Source organism: Pezoporus flaviventris, unplaced genomic scaffold (genome assembly GCF_033815535.1).
Source record: "Pezoporus flaviventris isolate CSIRO_AGI_PZ_B2104156 unplaced genomic scaffold, CSIRO_AGI_Pfla_v1 ptg000078l, whole genome shotgun sequence".
Lineage (NCBI taxonomy): Eukaryota > Metazoa > Chordata > Aves > Psittaciformes > Psittacidae > Pezoporus > Pezoporus flaviventris.
Window position 1 is genome coordinate 1,795,707 of NW_026892626.1, and position 13,986 is coordinate 1,809,692.

Consider the following 13,986-nt stretch of genomic DNA (forward strand, 5'->3'; position numbering starts at 1 on the left):
CTGGATGGCATTACTTCCCTCCAGCGTACCGAGTGAACCACACAGCTTGGTGTCATCGGCAAACTTGCTGAGGGCGCACTCAATCCCACTGTCCATGTCAGCGACAAAGATGTTAAACAAGACCGGTCCCAACACCGATCCCTGAGGGACACCACTCGTTACTGGTCTCCAGCCATTGACCACAACTCTTTGTGTGCGGCCAGCCAGCCAGCTCCTTATCCACCGAGTGGTCCATCCATTAAATTGATGTCCCTCCAATTTAGAGACAAGGATGTCGTGTGGGACAGTGTCGAACGCTTTACACAAGTCCAGGGAGATGACATCAACTGCTCTACCCCTGTCCATCAGTTCTGTAGCCCCATCATAGAAGGCCACCAAGTTGGTCAGGCAGGATTTCCCCTCAGTGAAGCCATGCTGGCTGTCACCAAGCACCTTGTTGATTTTCATGTGCCTAAACATGCCTTCCAGGAGAATCTGCTCCAAGATTTTGCCAGGCAGAGAAGTGAGATTGACTGGTCTGTAATTCCCCGGGTCATCCAAGCCCCTTTTGTCATGCATGATTATTAATGGAGGTGTAAGAAGCATCACTGCGTAGCAGGGAGTGAAGAAGGCATTGGTGGAGTCACTGCATGCTCAGTGGGAGGTTCAACACTGTACCTACATGGCCTGGAACAACCTGCTGCTGCTGTCATCAGCTCTTCTGGTGTGACAGGGGAGTTCCCGGATGGAATTACCTTATCAGCATGTCTCTCTCTGGAGAATAAATGGATAAACCTAACTTCACCCAGGTACAAAGCAATTTCAAGCAGTGGCTGAATTCCAGCTGTTGGGAATTCACATGAACTGCGGTTCACATCTCCTAATTTTAGGTGTATAAACTGAGGCATGTAAATTGTACCCTCACATCTTCATCTGTGAGCAGTGGAGCAAGAGGGAGGGTTCCACTCACTCCAGGTAACTTCCTGTTTGTGTCATTGATTATAAATAGAAACATTCACCAGCGCAGCAGAGCATCAATAATTCAGGGAAGTGCATTTGGGTAAGCAATGTCTGAGTAGCACTGAAAGCCTCAAGGGAGGCAAGTCAGGGTCATCCCCTGCTCTGCCCTGACCAAACCTTATCACATTATCACCAGAGCCATCACATTTTTTAGACATGGTTCCCCATCTCCTCCTTCTGGAAGGACTCACTCCATGGGTTTCCAGGGGACTGAAGTGAGGCCGTCTGCCCTGTTGCTGCCTGTGTCACCCCAAGCCTCTTTATGACAGTGCAACTTGCTTCCCTCCAGGCACAAAGGCTCTCCTGGTCACCATGACTTGTCAAAGCTGACAGAGCAGCTCTGCAAGAGCATCAGCCAGTTCCCCCAGTGCCCCAGGCTGCAGCACTGCAAGCCCCATAGTCAAGATCCAACAAGCAATTACCACATGGATCCTCAGAGCTTCCCCTGTATGTCAGTGCAGACACAGGCTCTGTATCCTCAGCATCTCTTCCTCTGGTAAAGGAGTATACCAGGGATATTGTGTGGGGTGGGAGGAACTGGGAGCCGAGCAGGAGCAGAGGCAGCTCGCCCAGCATGAAGGACGGGCTTCCCAGTGGTGACAAGGACCAGAGGACACATGGGGAGGCTTCTCAGCCAAGTTCCTGCTCAAGGTGCATCAGGTGGGAGGGAGGAAGGGCTCCCAGTCCTCATTCCCCCCCGACACCAAGCTTGGCATGGGCACTTCCCCTCATCCTTACCCCAGCTCAGGACTGGCCAGTGGCTCTTTCCTGGTACCTGCCCTCAACCCTCTCATTTGCAGCCTGAGGAACAAAGAGGTCCCCAGCAGCTCTCCCAAGGGCTGGGCAGAAAGTCATGGCCCAGGTGCACCACCTCTGAGGGAGAAGGTCATCCACCATCTCTTTCGGCTGCTTGGAGTCTTTTTGACTCTTGACTAGATATTATATATACACGTGTATCCATCACTGATCAGAGTGTTCTTTTAACTGGAAGAGATCTAAGAAGGAAGTTATGTATAAGTTGTACTCCTGCATGTTCCTATGTTGTCAAGTGTGCGTCACACAGAGGAAGGGAACAATACTGTACAACCCCAGGAGAGTTTTGGTTTCCTTGTGGAGATAACGCATCACCCTGTGTAGCACAAGGAAGAAACAAAACTTGAAGAATTTGAGGCGTGTAACTGAGGCCAAGGCCCCAGGGAAGAGCCAGGCTGTAGTTGTGGAGAGGCACAGGGATTGCAAGGGTTCAGCATGTTGTCACCGGCGTGGTGTCTTACAAAGGGTGTCTGCTCCTCCTCGCTGAGCACCACGTGCCATCTTCTTCAGTGGGATGGGCAAGGCGATGGTGATGTATGCTTCCACTGCACCTGCACACGGCCATGCTCTGTGTCCTGAACCGTCTTTGCTGGAGGGGTTGGGACACTGACCCCCTCCTTGGGTGAGGGAGAGGCATCCATCCCCTCTGCTAGGGGAGTGTTATCTGTGCCAAAATGCCCAGGCGACCCTGGGGACCCACAACCTGATCCACACCAGTCCTTGGGACTGAGCCTGTGGCCTACAACAGCTACCCTGGCACCATATCACAGGGATGTGTGACATCAGGGGTGGCTCTAAGGGTGCTACTTTGTGGGGATGTCCCTGGGACTCTGGGGGTGCTATGAATTCCTTGTAGTCCCAGAGGGCTCCCACTAGAGGAAGTATCAGGGCTTCCTTGAGGGAATCTGGGAGCCCTGGGGGCATCAGGCATCCTCATGGTGCAGGGTGCCCCCAGGGGATGTCACAGTTCCTCACAAGCACTGCAGAAGTGGGGGGAGGAGGGAGCAGGGGGAAACACACACACCTTGGATATGTGGGGCACCCCAACTAGTGTCTCATTAGTGGGTGTCAGGGGACCCCAGGGAGGTGGGAAACCCTCAGCAGTCACTCACCGGCGGGGTGGCGGGCTTGGTGGTATCCATGGAGCTTGGTGGGTGTGTGCAGGGGACAGGGGGAGCCTTCCTGTCTGCATCATCATCCTCCTCTGCATCGTCAGCCGCTTCATCCTCGGCCAAGCTGAGCAGCAGCAAGTTGGTGCAGGCGAAGGTGCGCCTCAGGCCGCAGTAGTGTGGGGTAGCTTCACCCATGGAGAACTCCATGCTGGGGGAGCCAACACACCATGGGGCACTGGTAGGGACAGAGACCCCCACAGCCATGGGGCAGCCACCCCCAAGGCCACAGGAAGGACATGCAGGTCTCAGTCACCCCTGTTAATAACTTCTCTGTTAACCCCACTGCTCCCCTACTCCCACTGCTACCCCTCAACAGCCCACACCAACTCCCAGGAGCCTCCACTGACCCTCCAGCTCAGGACACTACAGCTCCTTGAGCCCACCCCTCCATGTCACTCCCTTCTTGCCATCCCTCCTGAGCTGCCTTTACCTGAGGAAGGAGACAGACACGGGCTCAGCAAGGCTCTGGGAGGGAGTGAGACTCAGCTTGGCCCGGGAGGACGCGGGCTGAGTGTGGTTTCCTGCTGGGGGTTCCACTGGTCCCCTTATCTCAGCGGGCTGCAGCAGAGTTCCCACGCTGGCCTTGGCCATGGCTCTGCTGGTGTGTGGCTGGAAGGGTTCTGAGGGCTCTGGCTCATAATCGAGGCACAGTGGGGTGGGGGGCTCCTGCCTAGCACTTTGACCTCACAAACACTGCTCACACAAGGTTCCATGAGGTTCTGGACCTCAGGTTAACCCTTCGGATTGCTGGTTGAACCATTTCTATCCCCAAAGTAGCCAAAAAATACTTTGAATAACAGAAGATCTCATGTTAGAAGGGATCCATAAGTGTCATAGAAGCCAGTCTTCCCCAGAAGGAAGTTCTGCAGGAACATGGGGCCAGTGAGGGTGGGAAGACTCAACTCAGGGCTGAAGAAAAAGGAGAAAGTGCTAAAGGGCAAAGAAGGAAGGATTTTTGGCAGCAGCACCATTTCTGTTCCCCCCTCTCAACAGAAGGCTCCATCACAACTGGTTGGTGGAGAAGGACTGGGAGAGGACAGCTGCTGTGTGTGAACCTCTCCATGAGCAATCCCAAGGAAATAGAGCACCCTTCCTGCTACTATGAGGCCCACGTTATCCTGCTGCCAAATCCTGTCAGTCAGATAAAAACCTGAGGATCTGGAGGTTAGGAATCACCAGCACTTTACAATAATCCTCACCAAAGGCAACTCCCATACTGGTAGCAACTGGAATCAGTGGACTAAGGGGAAAGTAAATGACAGAAAAGCTGAGGTGTTGCAGAACATAGACTCCTTTATAGAAGAGAGGGAGCAGCTGCAGTTCTCGCCTTGCTTGCTGAAGGATGGAATCAGCCTTTAGCCATCAGTGGTGCTCACCAGGTTCTTCTTTCATGGGTGGAATAATTTCTCCAGTCTCTAAAATTCTGTCACCCTGGGGGAAGGGGAGAGTCTGGTGAGAACATCCCCTGCACCCAGCACAGGCCTTCACTTCAGCTTCCACACACACACACACCATCCACTCACTCACAACACCCCCATTCAACTCAGCACTTCCCCAGGTGCTGATATCACACCACAGCCACATGATCCAAAACTTGCCCTGGCTTTACCCTGGCTATTCAGCTACAGAACAGCAGCTAAATGTTCCGAGACTGTCTTGGTTTAAAAACATATATTGGACTTACAGTACTGCAGATGGTTTGTGCTGGAAGGGACCTTAAAGCCCATCCAGTTCCAGCCCCCTGCCACAGGCAGGGACACCTTCCACTAGACCAGGTTGCTCCAAGCCCCATCCAACCTGGCCTTGAACACTGCCAGGGATGGGGCAGCCACAGCTTCTCTGGGCACCCTGTGCCAGCTCCTCAGCACCCTCACGGGGAAGAGCTTCTGCCTAAGAGCTCATCTCAGTCTCCCCTCTGTCAGGTTAAAGCCATTCCCCCTTGGCCTGTCCCTACAGGCCCTCATCCAAAGCCCCTCTCCAGGTTTCTTGTAGCCCCTTTAGGCATTGGAGCTGCTCTAAGGTCTCCCCTTAAGGAGCCTTCTCTTCCCCAGGCTGAACCAGCCCAGCTCTCTCAGCCTGGCTCCAGAGCAGAGCTGCTCCAGCACTTGCAGCATCCTCGTGGCCTCCTCTGAACTCTCTTCAACAGCTCCAGTCCCTCCTGTGTTGCTGCCCCAGAGCTGGATCAGGACTGCAGGAGGGATCTCCCCAGAGCACAGCAGAGAGGGACAATCCCCTCCCTCTTGTGCTGCTCACGCTCTGGGGATGCAGCCCAGCACACGGGGGAGTTCGGCCTCAAGCACTCCATGAAGCTGGTTCATGGGGAGCTGTTCACTGACCAACATCCCCAAGTCTTTCTCCTCAGGGCTGCTCTCAATCCAGTCTCCCCCAGCCTGTGTGTGTGCTAGGGACTGCCATGACCCAGGCGCAGGACCCTGCACTTGGCCTGGTTGGACTCCATGAGGTTCACATGGTCCCACCTCTCCAGCCTGTCCCGGTCCCTCTGGATGTCACAACCACCTTCAGCAGAGCACAGCTTTATGAGCCTCCAAACTCACACCCTGCAGCCCATGAGGATCCAGGTAAACCCTCTGAAACCAATCTGGTGCTCAAGTGCTGTCTGTTATAGCTTCAGGCTCTGCCTTGGCCTACCAAGCTGACCTAACTCAAGTCAATTAGGCTGAGTAATTAGGCTGAAGCCTGAGGCTCACCACTTGACCTTCAGCATGCTACTCTGTGCTTGTTAAGGATGGAACTGTTTAGTTTTAGTTTCGATAAAGCACAATTAGGGATGTGTCAAGGAAAAAACTTCCAACTATCAGAAACAGCAGAGCTCAGCTTCCACAAGAGAAGCAGAACCCCTTTGGTGTCACTCCATGCATTAATCACACCTTCACAGGGGCTTCAAACACCCAAATCCTTCAAAAGTCGCTGTTGTGCTGTAACTAACACTTGCATTCCCACAAGGGACGTGTGTTTTCCTCCCAGGATGGGCAGTGCTGTCAGTCAGGTACTCAAATATCCTGCTGAAACAGGGACAGCTGCGAGGTCAGGATGGAAACTTCAACATACTGCAACTGGCCTGCCCATAGGATCAGCCATATTCATGGAGAAGTTGTCCCCACATGGCTACTGCACCCCCTGTCACCACCTTCCTGCCTGGTTTACAAAGCTGGGAGATAAAACAAGTGTTGCTTACTGGGAATATCCGTGGGTTTGACGTAACGATACTGAGAGGCTTTTTCTGGAAGGCGGGAGAAAAGAGGGAAGGGGGAAAGGAAAAAGAGCATTACCCAGAGGCAGTACACAGGAATTCCAGCATGGGGGAAAGGACCCTTCTAAACACAACTGAGTTCAGGGCTGATTAAGCCGGGCTCTTGCCACCAGTTAAAGCAATAGCCAAGGGTAACAAAGCTCCACCTCCCAGGCAGGTTAGAGCATATGAGCAAAAAGAGTCTGTCCCACCAGCAGCATGTTGGCCACCCCTTCCCCACACCAGCCTCATTATCCCCAGGGTCACTGTTCCTGCAGGAAATCAATGAGTAGGACACAGCTTCCCAGCTCACAGGAGATGGCACGGTCACAGCTGCTCACTGCCATGAAAGACACCCCCCTCCTCCCCCCCGAAATACACATTTGTGCCACCCAAGCAAGGAGAAACCTGGGGGGGCCGAGCACAGAGTGTCACCGGACCAGACACTGAACCGGCACGTTAATGCCAACCTTCGTGTCACATCACCCCCCTGCACGGGGGTGAACGCGTGTCCCCGCCCCGTGCCCGCACACGCACCGTGCCGTGGTACTTCAGGTAGTAGAGGATGATCCAGGCGGGGACCAGGACCCGCACCAGCACGAACCCGCCGGTCTGACAGGCCTTGTACACCTGTGGGCAGCGGGACACGCGTCAGGCCCGGCCTGGGGGTACCCGCGTCGCCCCCGCGCCCCCCGTCCCTCCCCGCTCACCTGCTGCCGCCACAGCCCCCCGGGCCTCAGGAACCGCTCCCAAAAGGCGGCCACCGGCCCGAGCCGCTGCGGCGGTAGCACAGGCTCCCGCTCGCTCAGCTCCTGGTCCCGTAGCCAGCGGCGCCTCAGGGCGCGCAGTTGCTGCAGCCGCAGCTTCTCGTCCTCGGTGTAGCCGGTCATGGCGCCGCCGGGCCCGGCCCCGCTCACGCTCCCGGCGCGGCCTGGTCCGGCTCTCGGCGGCGGACGGGCGCCGTGTCCTTCGCCGAGGAGCACGGCGATGACGTTCTCGGGGCGCGCAGATGGCGTCATCAAGGTGCGCGTAGGGCCAGCCCGTGCCCCCCGCGGGTCTGGGTAGGGGGGCGCGAAGCATCAGGCTGGTTACCGGAGAGTCGCGGTTCGAGACCCCGCTGAAGCGTTATGGCCGGGCCAGAGCTGGGGCTCCGCTTCCAGCGCTGCTTCCTGTCGGCCCGGCAGCTCCGCTCCTTCCCGTGGCCGGTACGGAACGGCGGGCACAAGCAGCTGCCCTTGGCGGGGGCCGCCCAGGGGTACGGAGGAGCATCACTACCTTTATTTATCGTGTTTTAGGAGCTTGAGCACAGCCTCCGGACCTCGATGGACTCCTCTCTGCTCCTGGATATTCTGCACAGGGTAGGGCAGGATGCTGGGTGTCGCAGCGGTGCCCGAGCTGCCTAGCGCATATTTGGGGAGCTGAGCGCTCGCTGTCGGCAGCTGGGTTTGCTCGTCGTTACCAAAATCAGAGTCACAGCTTTTTATTGTGCCCGGCAGAACAGTTTTCCTTCTCTTCCTGCTATTAGCTGGTTTTAGCGTCAACATTAAGCCCCATGTGCCTGAGCACAGATGTCTTTAATCGTAGAATCCCAGACTGGTTTGGGCTGGAAGGGACCTTAAAGCCCATCCAGTTCCAGCCCCCTGCCACTGGAGGGACACCTTCCACTAGAGCAGGTTGCTCCAAACCCCGTCCAGCCTGGTCTTGAACGCCCCCAGGGATGGGGCAGCCACAGCTTCTCTGGGCACCCTGTGCCAGCGCCTCAGCACCCTCACAGGGAAGAGCTTCTGCCTAAGAGCTCATCTCAGTCTCCCCTCTGTCAGGTTAAAGCCATTCCCCCTTGTCTTGTCCCTACAGGCCCTCGTCCAAAGCCCCTCTCCAGGTTTCTTGCAGGCCCTTTAGGCACTGGAGCTGCTCTAAGGTCTCCCTTTAAGGAGCCTTCTCCAGGCTGAACCAGCCCAGCTCTCTCAGCCTGGCTGCAGAGCAGAGGTGCTTCAGCCCCTCAGTGGATCTTCTTGACCTCCTCTGCACCTCTCTGAAGAGAGAAAAAAAAAAAAAGCAAGAGGAGGAAGAGACCAAAACAGTCTCTCTTTCCACTTGGTTTTGCTATTTACTTTCCCAAAGGAGGAAAACCACATACTCTACCACAGAGCTGGAACTAGAAAACCAACCAGAAGTCGCCCAATTTCCTTTCCTGGCTCAGCATCAGTTCTAGTTACTGACTAAATCAGAATGCACTTTGTGACACACACACACACAAAGCCCTACTTTTTCCCTAACCCCTTCCTGCCTGGCATAAAATCATCATTTGGTAACTGGCTTCAATTCCTGGTTTTGTTTTAGACCATTCTCCACCCTTTGTGTGTGAAATATCCCCTTTCAGCCCGGTACAGAAGATGCTTTCTAACTGAACTCATCAAAAAGGTAATGCTTCTGGTGTTCCTTGCAACTTAGTTATCTTTTTCCTTGAAAAGAGGCCAGTTTGACCTTGTGTAATAACAAACCACAGTATTCAGAATAAAACATAATGACAGAGTGTATTAAAACATGAGTTAACATACGTTTCCTGTTTCACTACGATTTGCTACTCAAACCCAGCCTGTTCTGCCTCCCACAGCATGAATCCATCACAGCTGAGCCCCTAGATGAACTGTACGAACCACTGGCAGCTATTTTAAATGAAGAAGAATCTACTCACTGTTACAAACACTACTTACTGGTAAGAACCAGTGCTGCAGTGTTATAAATCACTTTAATCCTCTGAAGTAAGCAATAATTGGCTTTAACAATAACCCCTGGAGTGCTTCTTCCCTTCTCCCAGGTGCTAATATGGGTTGTAAACTGTAAAGCTCATGTCTGTGCTGATCCACCTTGGCTGCCTTGTGTGTCCACAGCCTACAGGAGAGTGTGTCACCCTTTCTGAGAGTGTGGCAGTGATCTCTGAAGGAACCACGGGGCTCGTCACGTGGGAGGCTGCTCTGCATCTTGCCGAGTGGGCACTGCAGAACCCTTCCGGCTTCAGGAACAGGTACCAACATAAGCTTGGACAGAGATGGGGAGGGACGTTTCACAGTGTGAGTGAGCCACACAACTGTAACTTAACAATGTACCTCCAAAAGAACCACAGTGACTACACCCTCTGGCTGCTGGTAACTGCTGCTCTGGTCTATTCTTGACAGTCAGATGTTAGAGTAAAACTTGAATCCAGCAGAGGAGCTCGCAGTGTTTTTAAAACAGGTTTTAAGATCAAAGCTGTCACACCATGTAGTCTGACCTGCTCTGTGGAGTTGGCTGCTCAACTTCAGCTACTGCAGTGTCTAGTGAGTAACTACTGCACTCACTGTGTGGTGAGGTTTATCCCATCTGACTGTATACATTCGGTGTGCAGGTGCACATGTCTGATCTCCTCCTCTGGGCTTTGTTTATAAGCAGGTGAGAGGAGCAGGCACTTTTGAGGAAATATCCATCTAGGTTAATTTAAAATATGGAGCTCACAAGAAAAGGAACTGCACTACCCAAGTGTCTGTTTCTCTCCACTTAGTATGAAAAGAGCTTGGTTAGATCGAGCCACCCACGCTGCAGAAGGCTAAAACCAGGTGAGAACATGTCCCATCCCCATGGTGGGAATGCTTTGTACCACATGCCAGGGCAGTATTTCAAGTGATTGATTTTTATCCTTACAATGGCTTCTTCAGTGTTCACCAACTGTCTGTGTTATCAGAGACAAAGCTTAGATTGTAGGTGGTTTGATTTCCTAACTCCACTTAGAGTTTTGCTAAGTACTTCTTTACCCTTCAGGACAGTCTTGGAATTAGGAAGTGGGATCGGCTTCACTGGAATTGCCATCTGTAAAACCTGCAATCCCAAGACATACATATTTAGTGACTACCACCACCGCGTTCTCCAGCAGCTGAAGCAAAACATCTGTTTGAATGGCTTTGTCCTGGAGCCTGAAGCTGCCCAACATATCCAGCTGGAATCTGGAGGCCAGAAGGCAGAAGGAGCAAATCACCGAAACCCGAAAGTAGTTGTTGCAGAACTTGAGTGGGGCTTAGTTACAGAAAAACAACTGTTGGCTCTTCAACCTGATGTCATCATTGCAGCAGGTACCTTCCCCCTTGTTGTGCCTCATGGTGAATGATCGCACAGGTTAGAGGGGGAAGCACAGAGGTGTCTGTGTGCAGGATGTGCTCATCCCTGTCTCAGTTACCGTGTCTGGAGGTGTGTGACAGATCTTCTCCCAGTCCGTTTCACCATTTAGTCTTTCCAGATGTTCAGCAGCTATATACATAACATTAAAAAGCAAATTATTTATCCCTTCTACATTTTAAGATCCAGAAACAGATTATAAATCCAACACTGCTCAGAGCCTCATCAATACTAACAGGCCATCTTGGCATTCTCCTGGGGGATAACATATTAAACAACCAACCAACCCACCAAAAAGCCAAATCACAACCCCTTTTTGGATCTCCGCTGTATATAAATCTGGAGGAATCATATGAAAAACCCCTAATACTGCAAAATGTAGCAATAGGAACATTTCTGAGCTGTAGCTAGAGGATTTTACTCCCTCATCTAGGGCTTTGCAAAGCAAGAGTTACCTAAGAATTCAGGTGAAATATGACAAAATATTCTGCTTTTGTCATTAAACGGTCACCTAATGCATTAAATATGTGAATCTTATAAAATAGTCAGGGTTTGAGTGTTACCTCATGCCAGCTGTACTGTAGAGCCCAAGCTGGATTCCTGAAGGCAGCTCAAACCTGGAGGTGATCAATACATATCTACTGTTTGCTATTAGTAGTTACTGAGGACATTTCCTTACTATGTTGTATCAAAACTTGTATCTACAGCTACCTGAAAGGAGGTTGTAGTGAGGTGAGGGTTGGTCTCTTTTCCCAAGTAACAAGTGATAGGGCAGGAAGAAACAGCCTCAACCTGCACCAGGGGATGTTTAGACTGGATATTAGGAACAGTTTCTTCCCCAAAGGGTGTTCAGGCATTGGAACAGGCTGCCCAGGGCAGTGGTGGAGCCACTGTGGAAGTGTTCACAAACTGTGTTCACAAACAAATGTTCACAAACTGTGGTGGAACCACAGTGAAGTGTTCACAAACTGTGTAGACAAGGCCCTCAGTAACATGGTTTAGTGATGGCCTTGGCAGTGCTGGGGAACTGTTGGACTTGAGGATCTTAAAGGTCTTTTCCAACCTGGCTGATTGTGATTCTAAGAGTAACAGAGATGTCTGTTGGTGGTGGATCCACATATCTCCACATTTGGGTGTAGTAACCACCACCTCTTGAGCCTCAGTCCCCAGCAGGGCTGACACATTTCAGGATCATGGTGCTGGTTGGTAAGGCTGATCTTTTGTGCCCCTTCATCATCAGCCTGACCTTCCATCGCTATTTCTGCTCTCAAGGAAATGATTTGAGATGAAAACAGCTGCAGTTCAAACCAACTCCTTTGCAATCAGCCTCTAGTTTGTAACAACCCAGTTTCTGCTAAGGACAGTTGTAGCAGAACACCAGCGCTCTGGGGTTTTGCTTGTCTCGTTGGGCTTATTAATTACATTATCTGACAGTGCCTTTACAATAAGGAGCACTGATTTTTAGTGATTTTTAGTGATACTAGAGATGAGGGCAACTTGACATAGCACACAAAATAAAGGCGTTTTCCAAGAGCTCTTCTTGGGAATTTTTAATCCTGAATATAAAAATCATACTCTTTGGCAAGGTGAATATTTTAGTTTTGTAGCTTCCATTCTGCTTTTTACTCCATGCTCAAGAAATATGTCATGTTTTCCTTTTTGTACAGATGTGGTGTATGATCCAGAGATCATTGGAGCCCTTGTTGGTCTGCTACAGCAATTCTCCACTTCCAGAGCAGACAGAAAACCTCCTGAGGTCTACATTGCTTCCACAGTCCGGAATCCAGACACCTATCACCTCTTCCAAGCTCAACTCGGTATGTGCCTTTTTCATCAACAGTCTTGGCCTCTTTCCCAAAGCAGAGATGAATAGGAGTGGGTTTTGATGATGGGTATTGCCCAACAGTGAGATTTTTATCCTAGAACTGGATTTAAGAGTGCTCTGCCTAAAAGCAGTCCCTTTCCCACAGGAGATGGGAACTTAGCTTTTTGGTCTGTCCCATCTATCACAATACATGTTTGTCAGTGCCAACCTGAGATGAATCCAAAGTCTGGTGGCAAGAAGGAGCTAACAAAGGGTTAAGCTTAAAGGAGGAAAATCTGCTGCACTGTCACAGTGATAAGAGAGATACAGCTTCAAACCTTTATGTGAGGGTTAAAAAAACCCAGCTGGAGATTAAGTAGATGATCCTTAAGGTCCCTTCCAACCCTAACTATGATTCTAGGAAGTACAACAGGGAGCGATTTGGGATTTTCCTTCACAGACTCCTCAAAAGCCCATCTCTTGCAGTCTCCCAGTGGCGCAGCTGATCTGCAGCCCATGGTTAACTCACAAAATCATGCCCAGTGCATAGCAGAAACATTGCCGTTCATGTCTAAGAAAAGTTACTGCTAAGCATTCACCTGTGGCTTACTTTAAACAGCATGATAGAGATCTTAGTACAGAATTGGACATGCAGACTTTACCTTTCATTTTATGAAGGAGAAATCTGATTCCCAGTGTTTATCCTTACAGATAAAGCTGGGATTGGGTGGCAAATTATTCCAGCCCACAGCAACCATGTTTTCCTCTGTGATGTGCAGCCAAATGTAACTATTCTCCAGCTATTTATATAGACTTGGCAAATAGAATTCCAGTTTTCAGAGCAACGGGAGATATTCCATCCTGGCAACAAGGTGATCTTAAGTCCTAGACACCATCAGGAGAGGCACTGAGGATACAACTCCACGCACGGGCTGTTGTCAAAGTGAATTACCAGCAAGTGAATTACTGCTGCCCCTGAAAGGTACCTGGGAACCTTAAGCAATAGGAAAACCAGTCCTGATCATATTGTGCTCTGCTTCTGTAGAAGACAACAGAAATGAACTGGATTTCTTTGTCTGACCATGTTTTGCTTTCTAACGGAGTCAGGTCTGCAGGACCACAGGATGAGTATCTCACACTGACAAGGGAAAAAAGCAGTGTTTCACTGGAATAAATACATTTTTAATAGTAAAACCAGCTTTAATGGTTTGTGTCTTTTTATACTTGTTTGTATGCACCTGCATACTTGCAGTCTGGGTCATCTTAAAAATGAATAATGAAAACTGCCTACAGTGAATGTAGCAGATAGTGCCAAAAGCTGAAAGAGGAGGTAAATCAGGTGCTGTAAATCAGATGCATCTTTACTCTGCAGTGATAACATAAACTTGATTCACATTCCTGTCACATAAGGTCACTTTCACAACTAGCTATTGGCAAGCCATCCTCTCAGACTAGCCAGAAAGCAAAACCAGAATCATACACTGTATCCCTGCTCTGTGTAGAGGAGGAAGAACTGACCTCACCTTCTCTGAAGCTTTCCATAATCCATTCATCATTTTCTTGTTGGATGCTACTGGTCCAGAAGCACAACATGAAATATGCTGCTCTTTCTCCTCTTTTGACTTCATTTGCCTTGTTTTAAAAGCTACTCAAAAGAACAAATACTTTCACCTCAGTCTGTAGGATGGAGAAAGTGGACAATGAGTATCTTGAAACTTGAATCATCTTGAGCAAGAATTATCTTGCTCCTCAAGCTGAAGGAGGCAGTGACTACTAGTAGTAAGTAGGATGTGCAGAAAGAG

General features: G+C 50.7%; 2 protein-coding genes and 1 long non-coding RNA gene across 5 annotated transcripts; 1 reads left to right on the forward strand and 2 right to left on the reverse strand.

The window, feature by feature from the left end:
• Window positions 1-4,257: 4,257 nt before the first annotated feature.
• Window positions 4,258-7,253, reverse strand: NDUFB6 (NADH:ubiquinone oxidoreductase subunit B6). Of its 2 annotated transcripts, XM_061473434.1 has the most exons (4): window positions 6,945-7,253; window positions 6,772-6,864; window positions 6,181-6,225; window positions 4,258-4,415 (listed from the first exon to the last, which is right to left on the reverse strand). In XM_061473434.1, exons 1-4 carry the CDS (start codon window positions 7,251-7,253, stop codon window positions 4,347-4,349), a joined length of 516 nt encoding a protein of 171 aa, XP_061329418.1. In that variant the 3' UTR covers window positions 4,258-4,346. The 2 variants fall into 2 exon arrangements, with proteins under 2 accessions (XP_061329418.1, XP_061329419.1); XM_061473435.1 differs by lacking the exon at window positions 6,772-6,864 and having other exon boundaries at window positions 6,945-7,192.
• Window positions 7,254-7,326: 73 nt separating this feature from the next.
• On the forward strand, window positions 7,327-13,381 carry EEF2KMT (eukaryotic elongation factor 2 lysine methyltransferase). Of its 2 annotated transcripts, none has more exons than XM_061473890.1 (8): window positions 7,327-7,439; window positions 7,530-7,592; window positions 8,575-8,655; window positions 8,849-8,950; window positions 9,126-9,259; window positions 10,030-10,337; window positions 12,048-12,197; window positions 12,671-12,765. In XM_061473890.1, exons 1-8 carry the CDS (start codon window positions 7,362-7,364, stop codon window positions 12,688-12,690), a joined length of 936 nt encoding a protein of 311 aa, XP_061329874.1. In that variant the 5' UTR covers window positions 7,327-7,361; the 3' UTR covers window positions 12,691-12,765. The 2 variants fall into 2 exon arrangements, with proteins under 2 accessions (XP_061329874.1, XP_061329873.1); XM_061473889.1 differs by lacking the exon at window positions 12,671-12,765 and adding an exon at window positions 12,896-13,381 and having other exon boundaries at window positions 7,329-7,439.
• On the reverse strand, window positions 8,752-11,261 carry LOC133279765 (uncharacterized). Its single transcript, XR_009746976.1, has 2 exons — window positions 10,944-11,261; window positions 8,752-10,512 (listed from the first exon to the last, which is right to left on the reverse strand). It is a non-coding gene; the product is annotated as an uncharacterized LOC133279765 (long non-coding RNA).
• Window positions 13,382-13,986: the final 605 nt, after the last annotated feature.

Bases quoted from the DNA above. Each gene is read 5' to 3' on its own strand.
- NDUFB6 (XM_061473434.1), bottom strand. From the start codon at position 7,253: ATGACGCCATCTGCGCGCCCCGAGAACGTCATCGCCGTGCTCCTCGGC. The intron at 6,865-6,944 runs GTGAGCGGGGAG...CGCTGCCCACAG, and splicing joins GGGGGCTGTGGCGGCAGCAG to GTGTACAAGGCCTGTCAGAC. The intron at 6,226-6,771 runs GTGCGTGTGCGG...CCCGCCTTCCAG, and splicing joins ACCTGAAGTACCACGGCACG to AAAAAGCCTCTCAGTATCGT.
- EEF2KMT (XM_061473889.1), top strand. From the start codon at position 7,362: ATGGCCGGGCCAGAGCTGGGGCTCCGCTTCCAGCGCTGCTTCCTGTCG. The intron at 7,440-7,529 runs GTACGGAACGGC...ATCGTGTTTTAG, and splicing joins TCCGCTCCTTCCCGTGGCCG to GAGCTTGAGCACAGCCTCCG. The intron at 12,198-12,895 runs GTATGTGCCTTT...TTATCCTTACAG, and splicing joins CCTCTTCCAAGCTCAACTCG to ATAAAGCTGGGATTGGGTGG.